The 27,317-nt window shown below is 37.2% G+C and overlaps 1 protein-coding gene across 2 annotated transcripts in view; it reads left to right on the forward strand.

Annotated features, from left to right (window-relative positions):
- The window catches only part of LOC106874580 (ubiquitin-like-conjugating enzyme ATG10), a 321,299-nt gene that overhangs the window by 196,228 nt on the left and 97,754 nt on the right, over positions 1-27,317 (forward strand). The window contains exon 2 of one of the 2 annotated variants that reach the window (XM_052970266.1): positions 15,190-15,219. The exons of the other annotated variant lie outside the window; for it this stretch is intronic. Within the exon in view, the coding sequence (XP_052826226.1) occupies positions 15,190-15,219 (30 nt within the window). The remainder of the gene's footprint in view (positions 1-15,189; positions 15,220-27,317) is intronic. 2 annotated transcript variants of the gene reach the window in all.

A 27,317-nucleotide genomic window follows, 5' to 3' on the forward strand; every position in this document is an offset into this window, starting at 1 on the left:
TCCATGTTCTCCAAAACTTCCATGATTATACCATATCATTTTAACAAAATTGCTTCACAAACGAGTACAGTTAATATTACTATCTTCCTTACGTCCTGTTGTTTCAAGAGGTGTTTGTTTTGGTCTTTTTTGTTTCGTAAATGAAAGCTATGTTGATTCTGGTTTGCCTCACAGAGTTTGTCGTTCCCAGAGTCAAACCATTGTATTTTTTTTATGCTGCATGTACCCATTGATGGAATAAGATATGGTCAAGAGTGTATGGATCCACTCTTTACCAATGTAGAAAAACTTGGTCTGCTGTTGGCATGAGGAATTAACTGAAGACCGAGCAAAAATAACCCAATTTTTCTCCTGTAACCTCTTTTAGTTGTTCATGCTATTTATTCTAGTATTCTATTTTACCATGGGTAATATAGAAACATTTAGAAAGAAACATAGCTAAATTTTTGTAGCCAAGAACAAAAAAAAAAAAAACCATCATTGTGAAATTTAAAAAAATGTCTGACTCCAAAATTTTGGCATACCATTTTTAGAGAAAGTTACTTGAAACACTTTCTTCATATCAACACTTCTTGGCCAGTCTGTAAAAGAATCGACAATAACAAGCAGCACTCCAGTGACATTAATTAGCAAGGGTATGATCCATGTGTAGATGACTTGAGGAATCTAATCTCTTTGAAATATGATTGAGGCCTGTTATCTTGAAATTTCTTATTGTCTCTACACATTTAGAATATCTATGAATGTAGTTTTTGACATAGCATGAAAACCAAGCCAACATTGCTCAAGCTTTAGATGCTTGCACAATGGATGTTATGATGAATACTTTAAATAATTAACCTTTTAGATAATTCAGACAATGAGATCACAATTTAATTTGCATATAAGGTGTCTCAGTATTGAAGCAGTTATTCTGGATTTTTTGTTTTTACTTTGGGAAATGATTTTGCTTTATGTCAGATCACACAATGTTTTTCAAACTAACATAAAGAAATCAGTTCCTATCCAGAGTATGAAATTATAGTCAACATTATTCAAATTAATATCTTGGAATGGTTTTAAATTTAGTGGAGAAAAGCTTCCAAATTAAATACTGTCAGCTATAAAGCCTACCCAGTAACACAACCCTTGAGAGTTTATTGTATACAAAATTCCTGAAGTTTCTATCTCAATAGCTGAAATAATTAAATGCAGCTGCAGTTAACCTCCTCAATAAATATTGCATTGGGTGGTTATCCTGCAATAAAATTCCTGATATGTTGGCTACTAACATCATTGTCAACATGACATTTTTGTTGACATCTAATATACACCCAATAGTAACATAACTCCCTTCAGTAATTTGTTCTACACGTCCCACACTTTTCATTTTAAAGCCCCAAACCAACTAAAAGTGTTTCCTTTTGCTATACAACTAGCATGTCTTTCAAAATGCAGGACCATTCACTTTAATATGTATGTGTGGGTGTATGCTTGCATTGGTGTTTGTCCTCCCCACCACTTGATAACCAGTGTTGGTTTGTTTTCACCCCCATGACTTAACAGTTTAGCAAAAGCGACAGAATAAGTAAATAAGTATTGAGGGTTGATTTGTTGAACTAAACCCTTTAAGGCAATGTTTCAGTGTGGCCACAGTCCAATGACTGAAACATGTAACAAGACACTATTTAACAATGACTCCTATAAAGAACATTTATATAACAAAGAAATCATGATATCTAACTGAAGGTTCAATACACTGTATATCAGGCATGGGAGACTTTTTCTGAGAAGCAGGCTGCACTACTAAAAAAAAATTCAAGCAAGGTAATCTTTTGTTGTTGTACAATTCAAAAAGTGTGCTGTTGTTTGATCATGACTGCTGTATGTCAAAACAGTCTCATTAACTATTTCAAGTTAATTAATCAATTTACTTGTCAATCTGTACACCTTTCTATCTTCATGGCCACTTAACATTAACTGTTCAAGGTACACTATTTGCTACATGCACACACACACATGCAGTGAAGTATAAAGAGGAGTTTGTTCATAACAATAGTTTCATTTTTTTACTATGACATTATATAACACCAGTGTCTTTACAGTTTTGTTATATTAACAGAAAATTAATACCATCTGTCAATCTAATAGCTATCTGTAAACAGCTCACCCCTCTCTCACTGATGACAATCAATTAATATCTATTGTGACTGACACTGATTGCAAACCAAATATGATTAACGATTGATTTTGTCTTGTGTGTAAATCATCAGTTAAAGACAAGTCGACATTGCTCTATGAGCAGAAGACAGTGTGCTGTGAGAGTATAATTAACCTCAACAGGGAGTAAAATTATTTTATTACAAGCTCGTACTAACAGACCAATTAAATTGCTGTCGACTTTAAAACAATCAACTTTTCCCAACTTAAATGTTGAACAGCTTTTATTGTTGGGCAATTGATTCTTTTTTTGTTGAGTTAGTGTGATATTTTCTTTAATTATTGTTATGGCAAAGTAACAAAAACAAAAGAAGAAAAAAGAAGAAAAGGCAATTAAAAACAATTATTGTATCTGATTCATCAATAACTCCTAATGAAGAGAAAATTGCACATAATTTAATTACATCAAATAGCAATATCTTATTTGTTTGTTTAAAAGTATTCATTCACTGAATGAATTTCATTTTTTTTCTTCTTTTTTTTTTATCAGTCTTTTGATCAATCATTAATTTCTTGAGATTCCCCATAGATTGCTATTTGGTATATTTGTCTTAATCTTGTAGCTAATATTACTTATGTTCTTTTATTATTTAAATTTTTGTCTTTATGTAAAATAATGCATTCACTGATAAAGTTTCTGAGTAAGTCTACTTGAGATATACATGGGAATTTGGAATTGTTTAATCGTAAACTGTTTGATATATTTCACTATATATATATTGTGTGTGTGTGTGTGTACATGAAGACATGGCTATGTTCTGGCATGGCTGCATGTTCAAGATGTCTACTTCTTAACCAACCGCATGGTTTCAGGTTCGGTCCCACTGCAAGGCACCTTGTGCAAGTATCTTCTACACCAGCCTCAGGCCAACCCCAAAACTTGTGAGTGGATTTGATAGAAAGAAATTGGAAGAATCCTGGTGTGTGTGTGTGTGCGTGTGTGTCTGTGTGTGTGTGTGTGTGCGTGTGTGTGTCTGTGTGTGTGTGTGTGTGTGTGGAAAAACCAAATATCTATGCTGAAGATTGGCCTGGAACCCTGGCAACTGAGGAAAGCCATCAAGAAGATAGCCATGGCAACTGAGACCAGTTCAAGTTGACTGGTTGACAAGAGACCATAGGTAGGATCCTTCTGTCATCAAAGACTAATTGAGTCCTTGCTGCTCCCAACAAGAATGGTGTACAGACTAAGGGATAAAATGCTTTTGACCTTTGGATACCATGTCTGCTGATGATACAGAAGGGTTCTAACATTGTGATGGATTCAGAAGAGCTTGCAATACCTCTGAGTAGCTCCTGCAGTTTCTGCATGAGGCAAAGCATTTCTGCTTTCCATGCTGGTGTGGGTTGGATGGTTTGACCAGAGCTGCACCAAGTTCCAGTCTGATTTGGTTTGGTTTCTACAGCTGGATGCCCTTCCTGATGCTGACCACTTCACAGAGTGTGTTAGGTGCTTTTTACCTGGCATCGGCACAGGCACTTTTACATGATGCTGACTTGGGTACTTTTTATGTGGCACCAGCACAGGTGCTTTTCATGTGGCAGGAAGTAAGCTTTATACTGCTTTTATTGCTGACACAAGTCAGCATTAGGTATCAGTATCAGGGGCCTGCTGTTGTATGTCCATGAAATGTAGACAGTGGATGTAGAAGATGGAGTAAGTAGATGAAGATAAATGAGCTTTAGAGGTAATTTAATGCCTGAGAGTCAGAAGAGCAGTGATAAGTCTGTTCAAGAGACATGACTGATCTATGTAACTTAACCCTTTAGTGTTCAGATTAATCTGTTAAATGTAATACTTTTTTCACTCAAATTGTTTTGAATTAATCGTACATTATCTTACAGCTTTGAAGTTTCGATGGTGTGATAGATTATTCTTAGACTGTCATTGTAGGTTAGGTGTGAGAGGCTAGATATGGCCAGTTTGAATTTAAAACATGTCGGATATTTGGGCCGGATATGGCCAGCTTAAACACCAAAGGGTTAAATAACTGAACTAGTAAAAAGTCATGCTGTGAAATGATAGTAGAGAATGGCAGGATTACTGCATGGAAGGGATGTGGGATGATGGTTGTCATTGCCCCTTTTGATACCACTCCCCAATGAAACCACCCCTGGTTCTATGGCATAAGTTACTTGTTTTAAAATGATCTGAATTAAACTTTTCATCTAAATTCCATCTTTTATCTTGTACCTGTTTCAGACATTTGACTGTGGCCATACTAGGGCACCACTTTGAAGGGTTTTAGTTGAACAAATTGACCCTAAGATTTATTTTTTTGAACCTAATATTTATTCTGTCAGTCCCTTTGCCTGAACTGCTATGTTATGGGGACGTAAAGACACCAACACTGGTTGTCAAGTGGTGGTGAGGGACAAAGACACACACACATAGATATATATACATATATATATATATATGGTGGGCTTCTTTCAGTTTCCATCAACCAAATCCACTTGCTGGGCTTTGGTCAGCTCGAGGCTATAGTAGAAGACCGTTGCCCAAGTTGCCATACAGTGGAACCGTATGGTTGGGAAACAAGCGTCTTACCACACAGCCCACACCTGCATCTTGTTAATTTATATTCCAACTACCAGCTTAATAATCACCGTTATTTTAATAAATTCTTTGTTATTTTCAAAATTAGTTGAAGCAGAAATATGGTAACAAAAGGGTTAAGATTTTAAAAACTTGGGCTCCCCACAACTGAAATCACATAATGCAACAACAAAGGGTAATAATTCTTCCAACATACTTCATCACAAAAGTTGGACAATAAGTATGATGATGATTATGATGATGATGATGGTGATGGTGATGGTGATGGTGATGGTGATGATGATTATGATGATGATGATGATGATGGTGATGGTGATGTAGTAGCAGCAGCAGCTGGTAGTGATGGCACCATAAAAAAAGAAAAAAATATTTATATTTTTCTCTTATTATTTATTCCTTTTTAATGTAATTTCTTAAGGTACAGATTTATGGTGAAAAATTGATAATTTCTGTGTGCAAATACAAAATCAATCAGTGCTTATAGAAATGTTAATTTAAGGATCAATCATGGAAAATTTCTCTTTCTCTCTTTCCTTCTCAGATATATATATATATATATATATATATATATATATAGATTAAGCGATGTGTGTAAAATATTTCACTATGTTATGCACAGAGCTTGAAGTATTAAAACTGCAGTATTGCTGAGATTTCTGCAACATATGCAACTAGTTTGAAAGAGGAAATGATCATTAAAAGGACGACTGCTATATTCTACTTTACTCTTGGGAATCTCATAGCTTACCTTTCACAGTTTATATATATACACACACACGCACACATGTGCACACACACACACACTAATAATAATAATAATAATAATAATAATAATAATCTTTTCTGAAATTTGTGAGGAGGGGGCTAGTCGATTACATTGAAATTTGTGAGGAAGGGGCTAGTCGATTACATTGATCCCAATGTGAGACTGGTGCTTATTTATCGACCCTGAAAGGATGAAAGGCAAAGTTGACCTCGGCAGAATTTGAACTCAGAACGTGAAGACAAACGGAATGCTGCTATGCATTTTGCCCGGCATGCTAACAATTCTGCCAGCTCATTGCCTTAATAATAATAATGATGATAATAATAATAATGATGATAATAATAATCCTTTCTACTTAAGGCACAAGGCCTGAAATTTGTGGGGAGGGGATAAATCAATCACTTTGACTCCAGAGTTTCACTGGTACTTAATTTATCGACCCCGAAAGTTGACCTTGGTGGAATTTGAACTCAGAATGTAGTGATGGGGGAAATACCACTAAGCATGTCATCCAGCATACTAACGATTGTCAGCTCACCACCTTAACAATAATAATAATAATAATAGTTGTTCTGTATTTTAGAGATGAGGAATTCTGTACATTATTTACATTGGATGGATATGAGTCCTCATCTTGTTTGTTGTTACCATAACATTTCGGCTGATTTACTCTTCAGCCTTCATCAGGTGTCCTAGTGGAATTTTGAACCCAACCCTGGATTCTCATTCCTAAGGTATTTTTTTGCTGGTGTTATTATTGTCATTATTATTATCATTTATTCAAGGCACTGCCTGAAATTGAACTCGGAATCTTGGGGTTAGTAGCCTGCGCTGTTAACCATTACGCTATATGCCCATAGGCAATTAAAGAGTGAATTTTAGGGCTAATATTTTTGTATCCTTCCTTAATACTGGTTCCCATATTCTACACATATCTGCACTAGGTCTGCTTAGGAGGTACATAATCTGGTACATAATCTGTTGGTCCCTTTTGCCAAACTGCTAAGTTACAGGGGTATAAACAAATCAATACCAGTTGTTAAGCACACATACACACACACACAGAGTGAGCTTCCACACAGTTTCTGTTTACCAAATTCACTCACAAGGCATTGAGCTCCCTTCTAATATATACAATAATATAATATCTTATATGATAATATATAATGTATAACATGAAAATGTATAATATAATAATATATAATATAATAATAATATATAGATGGTGAAATCTAATCAACAGTGGCAAAAAAACACTGAAAGAACCAGCCAGAGATTTCATTACCTTTGTGTGCTCAGATCCGTTTGAAGAAGAAGAAACTTCCTGTGAGTGATGAAAAGTAGAACAGTTACTGGGAGGTGGCTGCAGATTTACCAGGGTGTCAAGGATTCTTTCCCATTCTAGTCATGAAGAAACCAGATATCATCATGTGTGAAAAAGAAAGTGGTAAATCTAATTGAGTTAACAGTTGCTCATGAAGATAACATGGATGCTACTCGGGCTCAAAAGATTGAGTGTTATGGAAACCTCCTTGAGGAATGTAAACATGCAGGCTGGAAAGCAGAGCATTTTCCAATTGAAGCCAGATGTAGAGGATTCGTTGGACACAGTGTGAGGTAACTGATGAGTGATATCCAGGCTACAGTGGAAAAGGCAAGCCTCTGGATCTGGTTAAAAAGAGATGATGAGCAATGCCTAGAATATTGAGTGAAACCTGATAACCAGTTGATCTAGTAAGCATGGCCTCATTTCAGTGAGTGGGGCCAGTGCACAATGATGCCATCAAGAGATAAGCCCCGAAATGGTACGCATTCTCTCCTGATGATCCCATAAACTTGCTCTGCTAGTTGCTTGCAAAAAAGAAATCATAAAGGTATGAGTGAAAGTGATAAGCATTGTTAACTAATTCTTACTCTGTTGTAAATATTTGTGTGTATGTACTTATAGTGTAGTCATTGAACTACCTTTTGGTGTATATAAACATATACAATCTGTGTATGGAGGGAGAGAAGTGAGGTCATCATAATTTTTACGTTCACTTTCCATGCTTTCACAGGTTCTATTCATTTTGAGTGCTTGGCACTTCTTTATATGGCTGTCATCTTCTATATGCATCATATGCCCATTGCAATACAGTCTTCCTTTTGCATATTACATCTGACACCTTTTCTCAGTCCCCTTGAATTCTGCCATTCCTGTACTCTAACATTACACATTTAGCAAAGCATTCTCACTCCATTATTTCTTTCTAGTTTTTGTAGATCCTCAGTATTCAAGGGCCATGTTTTTCTGCTTCCATGTAGTATCACACTTCATACACAAGCATCACACAAATTGCTCTTCACTCTGTGGGAGAAGCCCTTTGTAGCCAGCACCTCCATAAACTTTCTCCAGCCTTTCTTACTCTGGTTATTCTACTTTTAAAACACATGCCTCCTCAGCTAATTGGATCACTTAAGTAACAGAAGCTATCAACTACATTTTGGCAGTTTCAGAGCGTTTTAGAGAATCTGTTTTCTGTGTGCTCTTACTGCTTATTGTCTGTGTGTACCTACTACATATAAAGTCTATTTTCTCTGCTAGTGATTCCTTTACATCTCTTGTGCATCCATTGTTTATACTAGACATACCATATGGAATTTTTTCTGCCTTTTCCTTTTCTGCACATTGGCTATACCCATTTTTCTGACAGGAGGAGGGTCTTGTCTGCTTTCCTACTTACTAAAACTTTAAACATTTCAATATTTACTTCTGTTTACTTTCCTTTCGATTTTATATTTTATTTTCATATCTGGAATTTCTTCTTCACATCTTATACACATTCTGATATTTGACCACTAGAATTACATCAAGAGGAAAGCAACTGCCATGTTACTGACTTTCCCCACTACTAATGAGGACCAACTCAATTCTGCAAATATGGAATTAGCAAAAGTATCAGTATTGCAAGAAAGCAAACTTTTTTTTAACAGAGGAGGAGCTGCACCAATACGGTTTCAACAGACATGCAGCAAAGTAGTTATTTATCTGGCAGTGTGTAAGATAAAGTTTCACATCCTAATATTAACATATTTAACTCAGACAACTTGATGTATTTTTCTGAAAAAAATGTCTATCAAGCATTTTCAGTGTTATTGTTCTAATGAGGACAACTAATACACACAGTATGCACACATGTGACATGCATGCAGACTCTATACTCAGATAATGTATGCATACACTTCAACAGTCTACACTACGTAGGTATGTATGTATGTATGTATGTATGTATGTATGTATGTACGTATGTATGTATGTACACATGCCTGTGTGTGTATGTATACATTTTTATATGTAATATATGTGGAGATGTGTGGCTTAGTGGTTAAGGGTGTTGCATGCATGATCTTAAGATTGTGGTTTCGATTCCTGGACTGGGCAGTGCATTGTGTTTTTGAACGTCATTTCTTGTTGCTCCAGTCCACTCAGATGGCAAGAACGAGGAATACTGTGATGGACTGAAATCCTGTCCAGGAGGGAATATACACACCACAGAATCCAGAAAACCAGCCTTATGAATCTATGGCTCTGGAAGGGTCAGGTGCATGCAAGACAGTATGTTAAGAAGTTTGCTTCTCATTCATGTGGTTCCATGTTCAGTCTTATCGCATGCATCTTGGGCAAGTATCTTTTACTATAAGCCCAGGCTGACCAAAAAACATGTCTGACCATGGGGAAATATTACATTGCTTCAAAACTGGTGAGGGTTGGCAACAGGAAGGGAATTTGGCCATGGAAAATCTGCCTCAAATAAACTGTCTAACTCATGCAAGCATGGAAAAGTAGACATCAATTGATGATGATAATATATATATATGAGGTGGTATCAAAAAGTTCCCGGATTAGTTCTGTAGTGTGCCAACAGATGGCAGCACACGGTTGCATGCACAGTGAGAGCTAGTAGTGACCTTCATGAGGTAGTGTGCCTGGTGACATCACTATTTACTTTGCAAGTTGTGGAATTTGTGTTTTTGTGATCACATATATGTTGTAGTCTGCAATTTTGCCATGGACAGGAACAAAGAACCAACGTGAAATTTTGCATTAAACTTGGGGAGTTTGCTACAGAGTCATTGAGCATGCTTTGGCAAGCTTATGGTGACGAGGCAATGGGTTGTACACAATATATTGAGTGACACAGGTGCTTCAAAAGGTGAAGACAATGAGCGATTTGGAAGACCTGCCGTGAGTGTCACCTCTGGAAATGTGGTATTGTGCATCGAAAAGTCATCCTCCTGGGCCAGACTGCCAATTGAAAGTTCTACTGTGATGTTTGAAGTGTTTGAGGGAGGACATTTGGTGAAAGTGACCGAATTTGTTGGGCACGAAGAATTGGATTCTTCACATTGACAAGGCACCCTATTTGCCAGATTTAGCATCTATGGACTTCTGTCTCTTCCCCAAGATGAAAATGCAGTTCAAAGGTCACCGTTTTAAGACTGTTGTGAAAATCCAGAGTGAACTGCAGAAGGTTCTCAACTAACTTATGGAAAACGACTTGTAGGCCAGATTCCAAAATTGACAGCGATGCTGGGAGTGGTGTATTACTATACAAAGTGACTATTTTGAAGGAGATGATGTTAAAACTTAGGTAAATAAATTATCCATTTATTGCAGAAAAATATGTTACTGGCCAGCCATGAGACTTGAACTCACATCTCATGTGAGTTCGAGTCTCATGGCTGGCCAGTAACGTATTTTTCTGCAATAAATGGATAATTTATCCTGATCACGCTATTTATAGCATTATCACGCGTTTGAGAAATAAATTTATTTCTGTATCTTACAATACATCTCAACGCTTCTAAAAAAAAAAAAAAAAAAAAACTTTGTTTGTTTACTTTCATCGTAAAGTTGAATTTAGGTAAATAAGTTATTTTTATTAAACATACCTAGTCCTGGAACTTTTTGATACTAAATATATGTAAGTATATTTTCCTTCACCGTCTGTTTTCCTATGTTAGTATGTTAGACCAATATATTATGGAGACTGTTTTACAGCTGGCTCTCCTTCCTGTTGCCGACTCTTATCTCTTGTTTCAAGTAAAGGATCTCTTTTCACATATCTTTGAAGACATGAAGTGAGTGGAATTTCTTCACTACTGATTCAGCTAGAAGTAGACTATCAGCATACAAGAGTTCCTGTAGGCAGCTGTTCTATGGGAACCCCAGTTTGCTGTTATGACTTTGGATACCATGATAAATAGAAGGAAGCTAAGAACTGAACCCTGGTGCACCTCTCCCTGCATGCTAAATTTGTTACTATATTCAGTGCTGACTCACATTTTGTTGACAGTATTTCTCTGTACAAGGTTTATACTGTCATCATAAGCTCTTCATCTACTAGCTTCCTTAGTGATCACTAGATCGCAGAATAAGGAACATTGTCAAATGCCTTTTTCATGCCTATGAATACAAGGTAATGTGGCTTATTCCTAGCTAAGTAATTCTCACTAGAAAGATGGTATCAATAGTACTTCCACCTGGCATAGAGCTGAACTGCATCTCATGTAAGTGAACTCTCTTTCTCATCAGTTGGGTTATAATACTTTCTGCAGTTTTCATAACCTGGTTCTCTAATTTGATACTTTTGTGATTTCCTCTCTCTGGTATGCCTACATTGACTTTGCAGCAGTCAATAAGGCTGCTACCATGGCAGTTATCAGGTATGACACTTTCCTGTACTACCTGAGGGACAATGCTTCTGACTAGCCCATCGCTATTAAAGCATCACTCAGCAGTAATCCATATCCTCCATTGTTCTATTTACCATACAGCTTAAAATATGAATGGTAGGTCCTTCCATTGGGTTTACTTGAAGTAGACTCTCTCTCTCTCTCTCTCATTCAAAAGTCTCTTTTAGTAGCATTTGAATACCACTTTCTTTCTAGCATTAGTAAGAACAAGTATTTTGTTATCATTCTCTGCACACTGCTCCCCAAAGTTGTGTGCACTTTGATTCTGTCTAGGACGTTGCCTACCTATCAAAGCATTACATGTCTCTGGTCCTCACATTACAGAACATGTGGAAACTGCTTTTTTGTTTGCCTCTTCCCTGGTTATATGCATCTGATGTCTAACTTCTTTTCTAGTTATTTGATATTGTACTTTTCTGCCTGCTTTATATATATATATATATATGTATGTATATACATATACATACATACATGCATACATATATATGTATGTATGTATGTATGTATGTATGTATATGTGTGTGTGTGTGTGTGAAGGCATGTGGCTTAGTGGTTCGGGCATCGGCTCATGATCGTAAGGTCGTGAGTTCAATTCCTGGCAACGTGTTGTATCCTTGAGCAAGACACTTTATTTCATGTTGCTCCAGTCCACTCAGCTGGCAAAAATGAGTTGTACCGGTATTGATACAGTGTGTATCACGCTGAATCTCCCTAAGAACTACGTTAAGGGTACACGTGTCTGTAGAGTACTCAGCCACTTGCACATTAATTTCATAAGCAAGATGTTCCATTGATCATATCAGCTGGGACCCTCATTGTCGTAACCGATGGAGTGCTCCTATATATGTGTGTGTGTGTGTGTGTACACACACACACACACACACACACACAGCTGTGATCTGTGCATCCATGTTGTTGAAATCAATCTTTCATCTGAATATAAAACCAACAATTTGCAGAATTTAAAAATATTTTATTTCTTGTTCTTTTTATTCTGATGGAGAAGGGGTGGGTACAGTGCCTACCGCTGTTCCAAGTGTGGATGATTCTGGTTCTGAAAAAGAAAGATTGCTAAAATATGTTGAAGGCTGAAGCTAATGGTAGTTGATGTAGTTGTTTAACCCTGATCTGGAGGACCTATGATGAAAGATGCCCCTTCCTCTCATGACCATCCTATTTTTTATTCAGATAACAGGGTATTTGCTGTTCAGAGGAATGTTGGTAGTTTTTGGATATGATCCAAAATATGCTTGCTTTTTGGTGAGTTCTGTAACACATTGGTTACTGAACTCAAATACAGGGGTAATTTTTATTCAGTATTTTTAAAGTTTCTTTTGATTTAATGTTAAATTGTCTCTTCTAACTTAGCATAAACAACTTTTATTGGTCATGGACAAATAGAAGATGGTCTGCAATATTTGTGTGCACTAAGTCCTTTTCAGCATGACATGGTAATAAAGTGGAATACTTTATGATACAACACTCATGATATAATACTTCCCTTCTTCTTGTAATAGCTTCATAATTCTCTTTGAAGTTCATTATAAAAACAAAAATGTTTAAATCTTAACAGTTGTAAAACATTCAAGTTTTAATGACAGTAGAAGAGGAAAAGTGTAAATGCTATAGAGTGAAGATAAATTGTCGCAAGCAATATAAGCTCAATACTCAATTGAACAATTTCCTTTCATTTACTCCTGTCCCTGCAGTTTTTTTCCACACTCAGTATCATGAAGAAAATTGACCTTGAACTTCAACAATCCAGGCTTATAACATTTTTTTCATTTTCACAGGAGAAAATCAGCAATTTGGAAAGTTGCTAGATTTAATATTATTTTTGTTAATATTAATAGTTCACCTTAACCAACCTTGGGTGTATTTTTGTTTAAGCTTAGGTTAGCTTTGGTCAAGCTGAACTATGGTCAAAATTATTTCGGCTGTCACCAGCCCATCTGTTTTTCAGATATAATGCATCTAGAGTGAGTTAATCAAATGCATCCTCTCTTTTTTAAGGAAGATTTAGCTGCTATTTATAGCAAGTTGAGTGACCATTTTTATCTTTTACTTGTGTCAGTCATTGGACTGCAGCCATACTGACGCACTGCCTTACAGGATTTAGTCAAGTAAATTGAACCTAGTACTTATTTTCAAGTCTGGTACTTATTCTGTCAGGCTCTTTTGCCAAACCACTTAGTTATGGAGATATAAACAAACCATTCACTGGTTGCCAAATGCAAAGACATACACACACACACACACACATTATATGATGGGCCTTCACATTGTTTTCATCCATCAAATTCACTCACAAGGCATTGGTCAGCTCATGGCTATAATAGAAGATAGTTGCCCAATGTGCTACCCAGTTGGATTGAACCTAAAACTATGTGGTTGCAAACAGAGCTTCTAAATCATGTAGCCATTCCTGCATCTATATAAAGGTTGTTTTTATAATATTTAACCTAGTAATGATTGAGGTTGGGTTCTAATAAATTCCTACAGATATTGTAATGTTAAGAATCTATTGATCCTTTATCTGTATCAATATAAGTTTGCTTGGCATTAGACAATTTTATAATTCATTAATAAATGGATCTTTGCTGTTTTCAATGATTAGTATTCAGTTGTTTGGTCAACTGAACTACAGTTTGTACAATACCATCAAATGTTAAGGATTTCTGTCATTATTGACAATTACAAGTCAATAAACTACTTATTTATTTGCTTGTGAGTATTTGACTATTACCACAGACATATGTACCCTTAATGTTGTTCTCAACTGGAATCAGTGTGACATAGTTAATCAAGGCTGGACCTTTAAATTACTAGTACAGTCCATCAGGTGGGCTTCCAGATGGTGATGGTACTTTCTTCATATCTGAAGATCACGAGGAGGAGCAACATGCCCTCAAGAATCTATGTAAATGGACCCTTGATGCTGCTAGGCTTTTTCTTCCTGCCTTCACTTAGCAGTCTTAAAGTGGGAGTCAGTCCACTCAATATGATCTCCTCTTTAGACTTGGGGGTCTGATCACTGTGACTCATTCGGCTAAGATGACTGCAGTGACCAGCAAGCTGTAGGTTTTACGTTGGGGTGACTTTCTCCAAGCTGAATTGCTTGACAGGGCTAGGGAGCTACACCTACCTGGGAGTTGTTGGAGGGTGTCAAAGAAGACAGCAGACCACCTGAGTGACTCCACTTCTTGATTTGCTGTCGAGGTTGACTTCCCTAGCCTTTTCCTTTCCCAAGACACTCATGTAACAGCGAGGGTTTGTGCTTAGAGTTTTTTTACGTCACAAGCTAATTAACTCATAGCTGTGACCTGGACAGGTGCTACTACATTGAGTCAGAGTAGGTCTGGGAACAGCAGTGACAAAGAGGTGGTTCCCACACATTTCAATACCCTGGAACGCCCAAACCAGGGCCCAACTGCCAGATGCAGTTTTTAAAGTCATACTGAGGTCAACTTCCAGACAGTTCAACACTGTCATCAAATGATATGTGCCCATCTAACTATCAGCTATACTGGAAGATACTTTGATTTAAGGATTTTGTAACTAAGGTTTCCATTATCAATTGGCTGTATAATGAAGTTTGAGCACCTCTATCAGGAAAGCACTACTCGCCCCCCCCTCTCTCTCTCCTCTTTCCTCCTTCTTTCCCTCTTTTTCTTTCTCTCTCTCTTGTTTCAGCTTCTCTCCTCTCTACGTTTATTAAACAATTTTTTTCACTGGCCCCCTCCTAAGAAAAACATTATTAAAACAAATAAAACATTTGCGCAATCACACACATATACACACACATTAATCAATACATCAGTCACACACTCATATACAAATCACATAGGCACACACAAATATATTTTCCACTTCAAACTTCAATATTGATTTCTATAATTCCTCACTTATTGATCTCTAATATTTCTCTTAGTCTAACAGGTACCACCACCACCACCATCAGGTAAATGACTACTCTTTCTGTTACCCCTCCCCCCACTACCACTGTCATCTCCCCCACCACTACCACTAACATAACCATCTCCGCTATCATCGCCGCTACCCCTACCGCCACTACCCCTACCTCTATAGTTTCCACTACTATTACTATCATCACTGCCACTACTATAATAGAACTACTACCACCACTACCACCATCACTCCCACTGTCACCACTCACTTTACAACTACCATCTTCTCTGCCACCATTATGACCACCACCATCATCATCACTATTATTGCTATCACCATCACCACCACTGCCACTACCACTATCACTATGACAACCATTTTCTGTTACCATCACTCCACTCTCCATTATCTCAACACTACCACCACCATCATTTCCTCCTCCTTGTCCTCCTCTTCTACTCAGACTGCTGCTGCTGCTGCTACTACTACTACTACTTTATAGAAATTACAACAACAGCAAGGGCTATAGTAAAAAGTGCAACAAAGGAACCTCTATGTGGTCACTCCATCTGTTAGAAATAGCAGCCAAAGCACACCTGTGCATGTTTATAAAAACAGGACATATTGGTTCACATAGTCCTAAATACAGTTTGTTTGATGTAAAAATGGGATGGTCATAATTGGAATACCTTTAATCATGTCTACTGCTTGGATAAGGGCTGACTTGTTGCAAAACAACAAGAAAATGTAGTGAATGACAGAGTTATTAGAGGATTGGGACTAAACGCCTTGTAGTATTTCTTTCAGCTCCCTGCACTGTGGTCCAAGTCTGGCCAAGGTTAACTTTGCTTTTCATCCTTTCTGGCTAGCTAAAATAGAAGAACCACTCCAGCTATAAGTGTGAATGTGTGGTAAAAAGTTTGCTTCCCAACCACATATATGGTTCCTTGGGCAAGTGTCTTCTGCTATAGTGCCAAGATGACCAAAGCCTTGTGAATGGATCTGGTAAGTGGAAACTGAACGAAGCCCATTGTGTATGTATGTATGTATAAATTCAAATTACGATAAACGTAAACAAACAAACGAAGTTTGCTTTTAGAGGCGTTGAGGTGTCTTAGAAAGTTAAAGAAGTGATTTTCAAATTCTCAATCACAGGATAATGCTAATAATATAGCCTGAACAGGATAAATTACCCCTATTTTGCAGAAAAAAAGTGTAGGTGGTTAGCTGTGGTCCATACATACATTCATTTGTTCATTTGTTTGTTCTCTTCTTTTTTTTATCATTTGGATTCTTTCTCTGAAGGAGTTGATTTCTAACAAAGATACAAAGTTCCATTGTCAGAATGTATATATGTATGTGTTAGTGTGTGTGTGTGTTCATGTTTTATCATAACATCATTTGATAGTTGTAAACAAGTGTCACTGCCATACAAGCTATCGTTCATTTCCAATATTCTGCAAGCAGGATGTTTGACCATGAGAAAAATAATGGCTAGGTTGAAAACAGATGAAAGTTGGCAACAGGAAGGGCATTCAGCTATAGAAAATCTGCCTCAATAAAATCTGTCTGACTGTGCAAGCATAGAAAAGCAGCTGCTAAAATGATGATGATGATGACTCCAAGGCAGACGATTGGTACAATTGTTACATTATTGAAAAAGATGCCTTTTGCTAACCCTACTCTGGCCCTTTACATTCTGATATTGTTTGTGGTAGACTTATACCATAATCTGATTTAACGCCAAAACCTACTCCTTGAGTGCCTTAAGCAAAGTTCACTCTGTTGCAAGATTTTGAATAGGGTTTCTGGTTTGAGGAAATCTCTTCCTTCATCCTACCAGTTTTTAAAGTCTTGAGAAAATAAAGGATCATAGACGCTGCCTGTTCCTCTCTTGACTCCCCTTTTGTTCTTTTTAATCCTTTCCTGATGACCCTTCAATTCCTGATTACTCTTCTTTTCCTAATTGCTCTTGTCTCATTGATAACCTTGCCCTTAATGACTGCTCTTCTCTTCTAGACTGTCCTTCCCTTCTCGACAGTCTTTCTCTTCTAGACTGTCCTTCCTTTTTAGACAGTCTTTCCTTTCTAGACAGTCCTTCCCTTCTAGACACTCCTTTCCTTCTAGGCAGACCTTCCCTCAATAATAATAATGGATCTTTTCCCTTTCAACGGCAGATCGAGAAATTAATTTTTTGTAACTAAACACTTTCAAACTTTGGACACTGGTAGAATGTATCATATAAAACATCTTTTACTCTTAGTGTTGTTGAGAAAAGTTTATATTTTCAAAGTTATTTTGTGTTTAAGAATTCGTATTTCGGTAATTTCAACCCAGCTTTTCAGATATGGAGATTCTGGAAAATTGCCAAAAATCGGAATTTTGAAATTTTTTGCCTCACCCACCCGTACCCCTCCCCCTCCAATTTCTTCATTTTTCACTTTTTTTCATTACCTTAACCCTAACTCTAAAACTTTAACCCTAAAACCCTAACCCTAACCCCCTAACCCTAAAACCCTACACACGAACGATGTCATAAATAACAGTGGCAAATGAAATATACACCACCGATAGTTGTTGTTGACAAACAATGGCAGTAATTTTATTCAGCTGAATACACGTCATTGATTGGTTGAAATTTCCGAAATACAACTTTAACATGAAATAACTTTGAAAATATAAACTTTTCTCAACAACACTAAGAGTAAAAGATGTTTTATATGACACATTCTACCAGTGTCCGAAGTTTGAAAGTGTTTAGTTACAAAAAATTAATTTCTCGATCTGCCGTTGAAAGGGAAAAGATCCATAATAATTCATTGCACTATAGGCACAAGGTGTGGAATTTTTGGGGTCAGGAGACTAGTCGATTACATTGACCACAGTGCTCGACTGGTACTTATTTTATCAACCCCAAAAAGGATAAAATGTAGAGTCAACCTGATCAGAATTTGAACTCAGAATTGATACTGAAAGAAATGTCACAAATCATTTTGTCTGATGCATTAACAATTCTGCCAGCTTGCTATCTTAACCCTTTAACATTTAAAGTACTTTGTCAAATGTAATGCTTATTTATTCACATTGTTTTGAATTAATCATGTATTATTATCTCATAGCTTCAAGATTTCAAAGATGTGATGATGTGATTGTGTTTTTTTTTTAGAATGACATTGTTGGGTAGGTGCAAGAGGTCAGATCTCGCCAGTTTTAACATGAAACTGGTAGAATATGTGGGCCAGATATGGCTGGCTTAAATGCTAGAGGGTTAAAGGAACACCACAAAACAGTTTGTCCAATGTTCAAACAATTCTGCTAGCTTTGTTGCTTTAAACGTAATTATCATCACTCAGTAATGATAATTATTATTATCAAGATAGTGAAAGCTGGCAAAATAATTAGAGCATTGGACGAAATACCTTGTAATATTTCTTCTGACTTTTTGCATTCTGTGTTCAGTTCCCACTGGGTTGGATTTATTCTTTCATCTCTCTTGGGTTAGTAAAATAAAGCACCAGTCAATACTGCATTTGATTGTATAGACTAATCTCCCCCTACATCAGAAACCATCATCATCATCATCATCATCATCATCATCATCATCATCATCATCACCATCATCACCATCATCACCATCATCATCATTAAGGTGGTGAGCTGGCAGATTCATTAGCATGCTGGGTGAAATGCTTAGCTGTATTTTGTCTGCCGTTTTGTTCTGAGTTCAAATTCTGCCAAGGTCAACTTTGCCTTTCATCCTTTCAGGGGTTGATGTGATCAACTAGTCCCCTCCCCACACATTTCAGGCCTTGTGCCTATAGCAGAAAAGATTATTATTATTATTATTATTATTTTTATTATTATTGTAGTAGTAGTAGTAGTGATGGTGGTGGTTGTGGTAGCAGTACTGACTATCATAATCTGTAGACATGTTTTTTTTTATAAGGTCTGACTTGTGCTTGCGAATTTCTTTGTGGTTTACTAAACTTTCTTCTGCAATGGTGAAGTACAATGGAATAATTTAACAAATGAAGTTTATTTTGTAACAAAATAAATGAGGAAGGCTGGGTTTCTTTTTGACATTTTGCGTTTTCTCTTTGGTGATTTTTAAACAATGGCACCTGTAATGATAATAATAATAATAATAATAATAACAATAATAACAATAATAATAATAATAATAACAATAATAATAATAACCAACAAGAAAATCCCAGTACAGCACACAAAAGCGAAAATGATAAACATTAAACAAATGAACATTTCTGACAGAATAAATGAAGAAGCCATTTTGTTGTCTCTGCAAAACACACATGAAAATGTTAGCACAATGAAACAAGAAGAAAAAAAAGGACTTTTATTAGCAGTAACAGTACATACACACATTCACTCATTCTGTCCGTCTGTCTTTCTGTCTGTCTCCCCCCCCCTCTCTCTCTAACAAAGTGATGATGCTTTATTTTTGATAATGGTAATTGTCTTTCTTCTTTTCTTAATGTGACTAGTACAAGACAAACTGTACATATATATGAACTACAGGAAAAGAGGTCAATGTGACAAAGTTGTTCATTTTACAGCCTTTGATGAAAACATTTCTGGTCATGAGGAAATAATGCTTTGTTTGGAAACGGATGAAGGTTGGCGACTGACCGGGCATCCAGACATAGAAAATCTGCTTCAGCAAAATTCTGTTTGACCCATGCAAGCAGGGAAAAGTAGACATTAAAATGGGGATACCGCTGTTAAGGAGATTTAGTTAGAAAGTTAGATGAGGCACTTAGGACAGGCATCGTAATTGATATGTTGGCGGTGAGATTGGCCCTCAACCGATTTTTCAACGCCAAACACAAAGGCTGCGTTGTCAGAGCTAAGGTATGTTCACTAAGCCGGGAGGGAATGAAAGCATCATGATGGGCCTGCGTGGTGGAGGCGAAAAGTGGCAATAAAGCCACCATTCGGTCTTTGGTGAACCAGAGCGGGTGCATGGTGTTTGAACTGAAACAGATGTGTGAGGCTTTTCAGCGGCACTTTGCTCGACTGTTCAGGATGAATGGTAGGACAGATAACAGGGAAAACTCTTGTGTCTACTTGGACAGCCTGCCACAACTCTCAGGGTGTGAGATGGAGTACTGCGAAAGTCCGATAACAGCCGCGGAGATACAGGAAGCGATGAAGAGTTGCACTAGATCACAGGGTTTGGATGGTCTGCCCTATGAGCTTTATACTTCGATGCCAGACTTGTTTGCGGGCCTGTTAGCAAACGTCTACTGCAACTGGCAGCAGAATGGGAGAATTCTCACTTTTGTCTGTTGAGGGGTGGTGGCACTGCTGAAAAAGACCCAAACAAGGGGGACGTTATAGGGAATTTGAGGCCCATCACTCTGCTGATCGCAGAGTTGAAGATTTTGGTCAAGGTGTTACCCAAGAAGTTGGCACTTGTCATGGACAAACTGGTTGGCGAGGCACAAACATGTGCCATCCCAACCAGGAGTATTCATGATAACCTCCATCCTATCCACTACATCATAGAAGGATGGGTAACGTTGCTGGCATGGGTGGGGCTCTGATCAATTTAGATCACTCTAAAGCCTTTGATAGGGTCAACCTTCAATACTTGGCAGCTGGTTTTGGTCCTGTTTTCTGTGGCTGGATCACTGCTTTGTACAGCGGCATCTGCTTGGTTGTTTGTGTGAATGGTCACCTGTCAGAGCCATTCAGCATCTTGCATTCAGTCCATCAAGAGTGTCCTCTGTCTTCCTTTCTGTATGTACTCATTCTTGAGCCATTACTACGGAAGTTGGAGGCTTTGATGGGTGTCCTGCATGATCTAGGATGTGGGAGAAGTGTGTCTGCTTACACTGATGAAGTGAAGAGGCGATCTTTGAGATTGGGAGGGAGGGGCATGTGGGGATGAGCTGGAAGAAGAGAGTCTTGACATCAATGGTCAAGAGACTGACTGGAAGAGGAAGCGCAAGAAGGGAAGTGGGGTGAGAGTTGGCCTCTTCTTGCCCATCTTGTGAAAGGATGTCAGGAAATTTACACCCGGGTTGGTCAGATAGCAGTTGCTTATATTGGGTGACCGGGGTAGGGCAGGATCGCCGGAGAGATTACTGCTAGATAGGCGAAGACGAGAGAGGAAGGTAGGTGAACCTCTTTTCATTCTCCATGCACGACGACAATTTCTTAGTTCCAATATCTTTCAGCCACTTAGGTAGCTGTTTGGGTATTGTGCTAAGTGCACCAATTACCACAGAAACAAATGTCACGTTTGTCTTCCACAATCTTTTCATCTCTCTGGCTAGGCCTTGATATTTTTTTAATTTTCCCAATTTGTTTGATATCTACTCTGCTATCATATGGTATTGCAAAATCTGAAAGTTTTCATTATTTTTTCTTTGTCCTCCTTGCTTCAATAATATATACTGTCTCCTTGCCATGACTTCATGTGCTAGTTGTAAATAAATGTCCCTGTCCTACAAGCAGTGTCCTTTATTTCCAGTCTTCTATGAAAATATGTCTGGTCTTGGGGAATATTATCTTACTTGAAAACAAGTGAGAGCTGGTAACAAGAAGAGCCTCCTGCTGTTGAAAACTTTGCCTCAAAAGTTCTGTTCAACCCTTGAAAGCACTGAAAAGTGAGCAGTAAATGAATCATGATCTAATGTCTGTTTTCTATGCTGGCATGGGTTGGATAGTTTGACAGAAGCCGGCCAGCCAGGGAGCTGTCTCGACTCCAATTGTCTGTTTTGGCATGGTTTTTCTATTGCTTGATGCCCTTCCTAATGCCAACCAAATTACAGTGTGCTGGGTACTTTTTACAGGCCACCAGCATGGGTGCATTTATGCAGCACTAGTATAAGTGCATTTTATGTGGCACTGGTACAAGTGCATTTTACATGACTTTAACACGGGTGATTTTACATGGCACCAGCACCTGCAAAGGACATGTCTGTGCATATGGACGACCACAATTGCTGATGCTTCTTCTCAAGTACAGCAAATCACCACAACTCCCGGTCTCTTGTCATTTCCTCAGTGACACCCAACGTCTGAAGGTCCTTTTTCACCACTTCATCCCATGTCTTCCTGGGTCTATCCCTTCCACTGGTTCACTCCACAACTGGAGATCGGCACTTCTTTAAGCAGCTATCCTCATCCATATAACTATAAAATCATAAAATTAATACGAAAGCATAAAATTATAAAGTTACAAGCATTAAATTGTATGTTATTATGAATATCATGTGAAAGTTTCATGTAAATGTATCGAATATTAAACAACATATATGACCAGCTAAAATCAGTCATTTCATCTGAGTAAATGGAAGAAAACTGTATAGAAGACATGTCATAGAGTTTATTTATTTTGTGAACCATTTGCTTCGAATGAATGTACATACATGCATACATACTTTACACTCACACAATGTATGTATATAAAAATATATTTATTTAGTAGTGCTTGCTGAGAGCAAAGTAGATCACAAACTACAGAGAGAACTTGCCGCAAATCAACAAAATAATTTGTGTGTGTGTGTGTGTGTGTTTGCGCACGCGTGTGTGTGTGTGTGTGTGTTGATATAAACATTTCAGAGGTTTTCTCTTAACTCTGAACAAAACTTATTTACCAGAGATATTTGAAACTGATGTAAAAATTTGCAGTCTTCAACACTGATTAATCTTCTCTCTGTGGAATCTGACCATTTTTTTTTGTTCTATTTCTTTCTTTTTATCATTTCCTTTTTCTGTTTTTGGTTTATTTTATCAGAATTTCATTATTTTTTTTTTATTTCAACCATTTTGGAATTGTCAATCTCTCATGGAATCATTATCACCAGAGTGTGTTTTAAAGTTTTTGAAAGTAATTAAAGGACAATATATAGCCAAAGGTTCTGAATATTGAGTTTCAGATAAGGAAATTGTTTTGTTTTTAGTCTTTTGTTATTTTCATTTTTTTTTTTGAAAAGGCAGAATGAGTAGAAATATTTTTTCATGTATTCTGATAAAAGAAACTTTACTATGTAATGTTGGCTGTATTGTTTAGTTCACTCATGAGGTTTGATAATCTTCCAGCTCATTGTACAAATGTGTGTTGGATCTATCGACAAACTTTCCTCTCCCATGTACTGCCTTTTTCATGTATGTGTTTAATTCTTTTACTTTTGTTGCAGTTGTTGCTGCCATCTACCAGTCACTGTTAGCCAAATAGATATAGTACAGGATTACCAGTTCAATACACACACACACACACACACACACACACACACACACACAAGTACAGTATGCATTGCTATGTGGCTAAGGAGTTTGCTCTCCAACCACATGGTTTCAGATTCAGTTCCACTACTTGGTATCTTGGCCAGGTTTTCTACTATAGTTCTGGGCCAACTATAGGGCTATAGTATATGTGCATGTATACACACATACGTGTCTCTCTCTATATATGTATATGTATGTATGTATGTATGTATACGTTTATGTATTTGTGTTGCAAGATTCTTGATGTGAAAACGTTATGTTAAAACAGATATTTCTATCCTTGGGGATGGTCGTCTTTTGCCAATTAAGTACACACACTATTTATTTGATCTTCACTTTGGTTTTATTATTATTATTATTTTTAGTTTGTATGTCAAAGTTCTTTCACCACACATTCTATGACCTCTTCAGCGACTTTCCATTCCATGTGTTTCCTCTTGCCTGACCTATTCCATTTTGTCTTTCTGTTGTATGTATGTCTATTTGCACATGCATGTTTGTTTGTATCAGTGTGTGTGTGTGTGTGTTTGTGCGTGTGTCTTTTTATTTAGTATTATATATGTATTGTGTATGTACATATAGGTTTGTATATTACACTGTGTCCATGTCTTTTAAATAAAATATATGTGTGTATGTATATATGTGTGTGTGCAAGTGCATTTGTGACATCTCTTCTTGACATCACATGATAGCTGTAAGTGTGAATTACCAACATGCAAGTAAGTATCATTCGTTTCCAGTCTTCCATATAAACATGGTCATGGGAAAATAGTACCTTGCTTGGAAACAAGTGAGTGTTGGCAACTGGAAGGGAATCCACCTTTAAAAATTCACCTGAGTGATTTCCATTTGATCCTTGCAAGCATGGGAAAGTAGACATTAAGACTTTGATAATGATATCATCATCATCATATCATCATCGTCATATCATCATTTAATGTCCACCTTCCATGCTGGCATGGGTTGCATAGTTTGACAGGAGATAGCCAGGCACGAACCTGCACCAGACTTCTGGATCTATTTTGGCACAATTTTTACAGCTGGATGCCCTTCCTAACACCAACCATCTAGCAGAGTAGACAGAGTGCTTTTTACATGGCACAAACACAAGTGAGGCCAGTTTTGGCATGGTTTTTACAGCTGGATGCCCTTCCAAACTCTAACCACTCTACAGTCATATGTACTCATATGTTGTTTTGGATTTTTGTACATCAGCTCTGCTGCTCTGTACTTGTGCAGTATTATTTGATTTTCCATTGCTTCAGTTGTCAGAAATATATATATCAAATCATCTGGGAATGTGATCTGAGATAGCTTGGTGTCCTCTCCAGTAGAAGATTTATCTACTTAACATTGTAAAACTTGAGCTGAAATTGAGCCATAAAAGTATCTTTGGACCCAGAAGCCAATTACATTAACTAATCTTTACCAAGTGAAGAATGTAGTTTAGCAGAAGTGGTTACAAATTTTAGATTCAGAAGACAAAAAGGTAAGATGATGTTGTGAATGTGAAACTTCCAGACTAGGTACATCTATATCAATAGGGAAGAGCAAGAGAACTGTGTTATAGAGAGAAGAGACAGCTGAACTTAGAAAGAAGCCACTGATTAGTTTGTTGGTGAAGCAGGGCTTCAGCTAGCTAGTAGCTATAAAAGTTAAATGACTAGCATAGAAAGAGAAGTGGTAAAAAAAGAGTAGCTAGTTGTAATATCAAGAAGCTAGATAGGAAGCAACATTATTTACATTATTTACATTTGACGGATATTTATCCTCACCTTGTTTGTTGTTAACATGTTTAGGCTGATATACTCTCCAGCCTTCGTCAGGTTCCTTGGGGAAATTTCGAACCTGGGTTCTCATTCCTAAGGTATTTTTCGATGTTGTTGTTGTTGTTGTAAAACCACCAATAGAAGAGAATATGACCAAAGACTGCATGTACTCCATCCCATGCAACTGTGGTAGGTTATACAAAGGCGAAACATGCCGCGCCCTCAAAATAAGGGTACAGCTGATCATGGAGACCATATAGACAAAGAACACCACTGGAAAATATAAAAACTAAAAGAAGCAGCACATATGTTAGGAAATAATAACCTCCTAAGCAGACCGAGTGCAGATATGAGTAGCATATGGGAACTGGTATTAAGGAAGGATAGGAAAATATTAGATTTATAAGCCCTAAAAATTCACTCCATAATTGCCCACGGGCATATGGCATAGTGGTTAAGAGCATGGGCTACTAACCCCAAGATTCTGAGTTCGACTCCAGGCAGTGACCTGAATAATAATAATTATAACATTGAAAAATACCTTAGGAATGAGAACCCAGGTTCGAAATTTCCCCAAGACACCTGATAAAGGCTGGAGCATATATCAGCCGAAACGTGTTAACAACAAACAGGATGAGGACAAATATCCGTCAAATGTAACTAATGTAAATAATGTACATAATTCCTCGTCTCTCAAATATAGAACTGTAGGAAGCAAGATATCAGGTACATCTACCAAGGAAAGAAGGTGTTAGGTAAAAATTTATCAATTTTTCATAGTGCGAAGAGGAGAGTTGTGAATGTTTCAGATTGCATAGCAGTATGCTTCCTTTCAGTTTAAGTGGAAAGACAGTAGTGACATTGGTGTATCCTCGCCATCAAAGAGGCTGCAGTGATAGAAATCTTGAGCCTTTCGTGTTCGGATTCCTCTGTCAAATGTAATTCTTATTTATTCACATTGTTTTGAATTAGTCATGCATTATCTTGTAGTTTTGGGATTTTAACGAAGTAATTGTTTATTTTTAGAATACCTTTGTAGGGTAAATCTGAGAAGCCAGATCTGGCTGGCTTGAACAGAAAAATAACTAGAATATTTGGGCTGGATATAGCTAGTACAAATGCTAAAGAGTTAAACAAATGAATCATGCCTTGAAAATAGCTGAGTTTTTGTAAAGTTAGTACAGGAAAGAATTAGCTTGGATAAAATGCAATTTTGCTTTGTGCCAAATTGTAGAACCATAGCAACTATATTTCCAGTTAGACAACTGCATAAAAAAATTCTTTGAATTTATTGATCTGTGAAAGACATTTGGCAGTGTCTTTCACTCTGTAGCCTGGTGAATGCAACTGAAACTAGTTCTATATAAATGTCTTCTGACTAGCATGTAAATCATGTACAGGATTGTTGTTATAAGTTAGGTTTGGTGCCTAGATAAGGTAGGAATTTAGTGTAAAAGTAAGTCCTCACATGGTTCTGCAACCACAATTTCTTCTATTTATTATAGTTATTGGACCTATAACATAAGAGTTTAGGTCCACTGTTCATGTGTACATATATTATGTATATAGGTATAGGCGTAGCTGTGTAGTAAGAAGCTTGCTTCCCAACCACATGGTTCTGGATTCAGTCCCACTGCATGGCACCTTGGGTAAGTGTCTTCTACTATAGCCAAAGCCTTGTGAGTGGATTTAGTAAACAGAAACTGACCAAAGCCTTGTGAGTGGATTTGGTAGACAGAAACTGAAAGAAGCTCATTGTATATGTATGTGTGTATATATATATATATGTGTGTGTGTGTCTTTGTGTCTCTGTTTATCCCCCTACCGTCCCCATAACTTAACAGTTTGGCAAAAGTGACTGATAGAATAAGTACCAAGCTTACAAAGGATAAGTTCTGGGGTTGATGTGTTCGATGATAATGTGGTGCTCCAGCATGGCCGCTGTCAAATGAGTGAATTAAATAAATTAATATGAAATAAAAAAAATAATATGTATATATACGAAGGTGAAAGATTTATCTACTAGGGGTGAGGGTATACATTCATACATATATATATATACATCTATCTATCTATCTATCTATCTATCTATCTATCTATCTATCTATATATATATATATAT

This window comes from Octopus bimaculoides, chromosome 8 (assembly GCF_001194135.2).
Source record: "Octopus bimaculoides isolate UCB-OBI-ISO-001 chromosome 8, ASM119413v2, whole genome shotgun sequence".
NCBI classification, from domain to species: domain Eukaryota; kingdom Metazoa; phylum Mollusca; class Cephalopoda; order Octopoda; family Octopodidae; genus Octopus; species Octopus bimaculoides.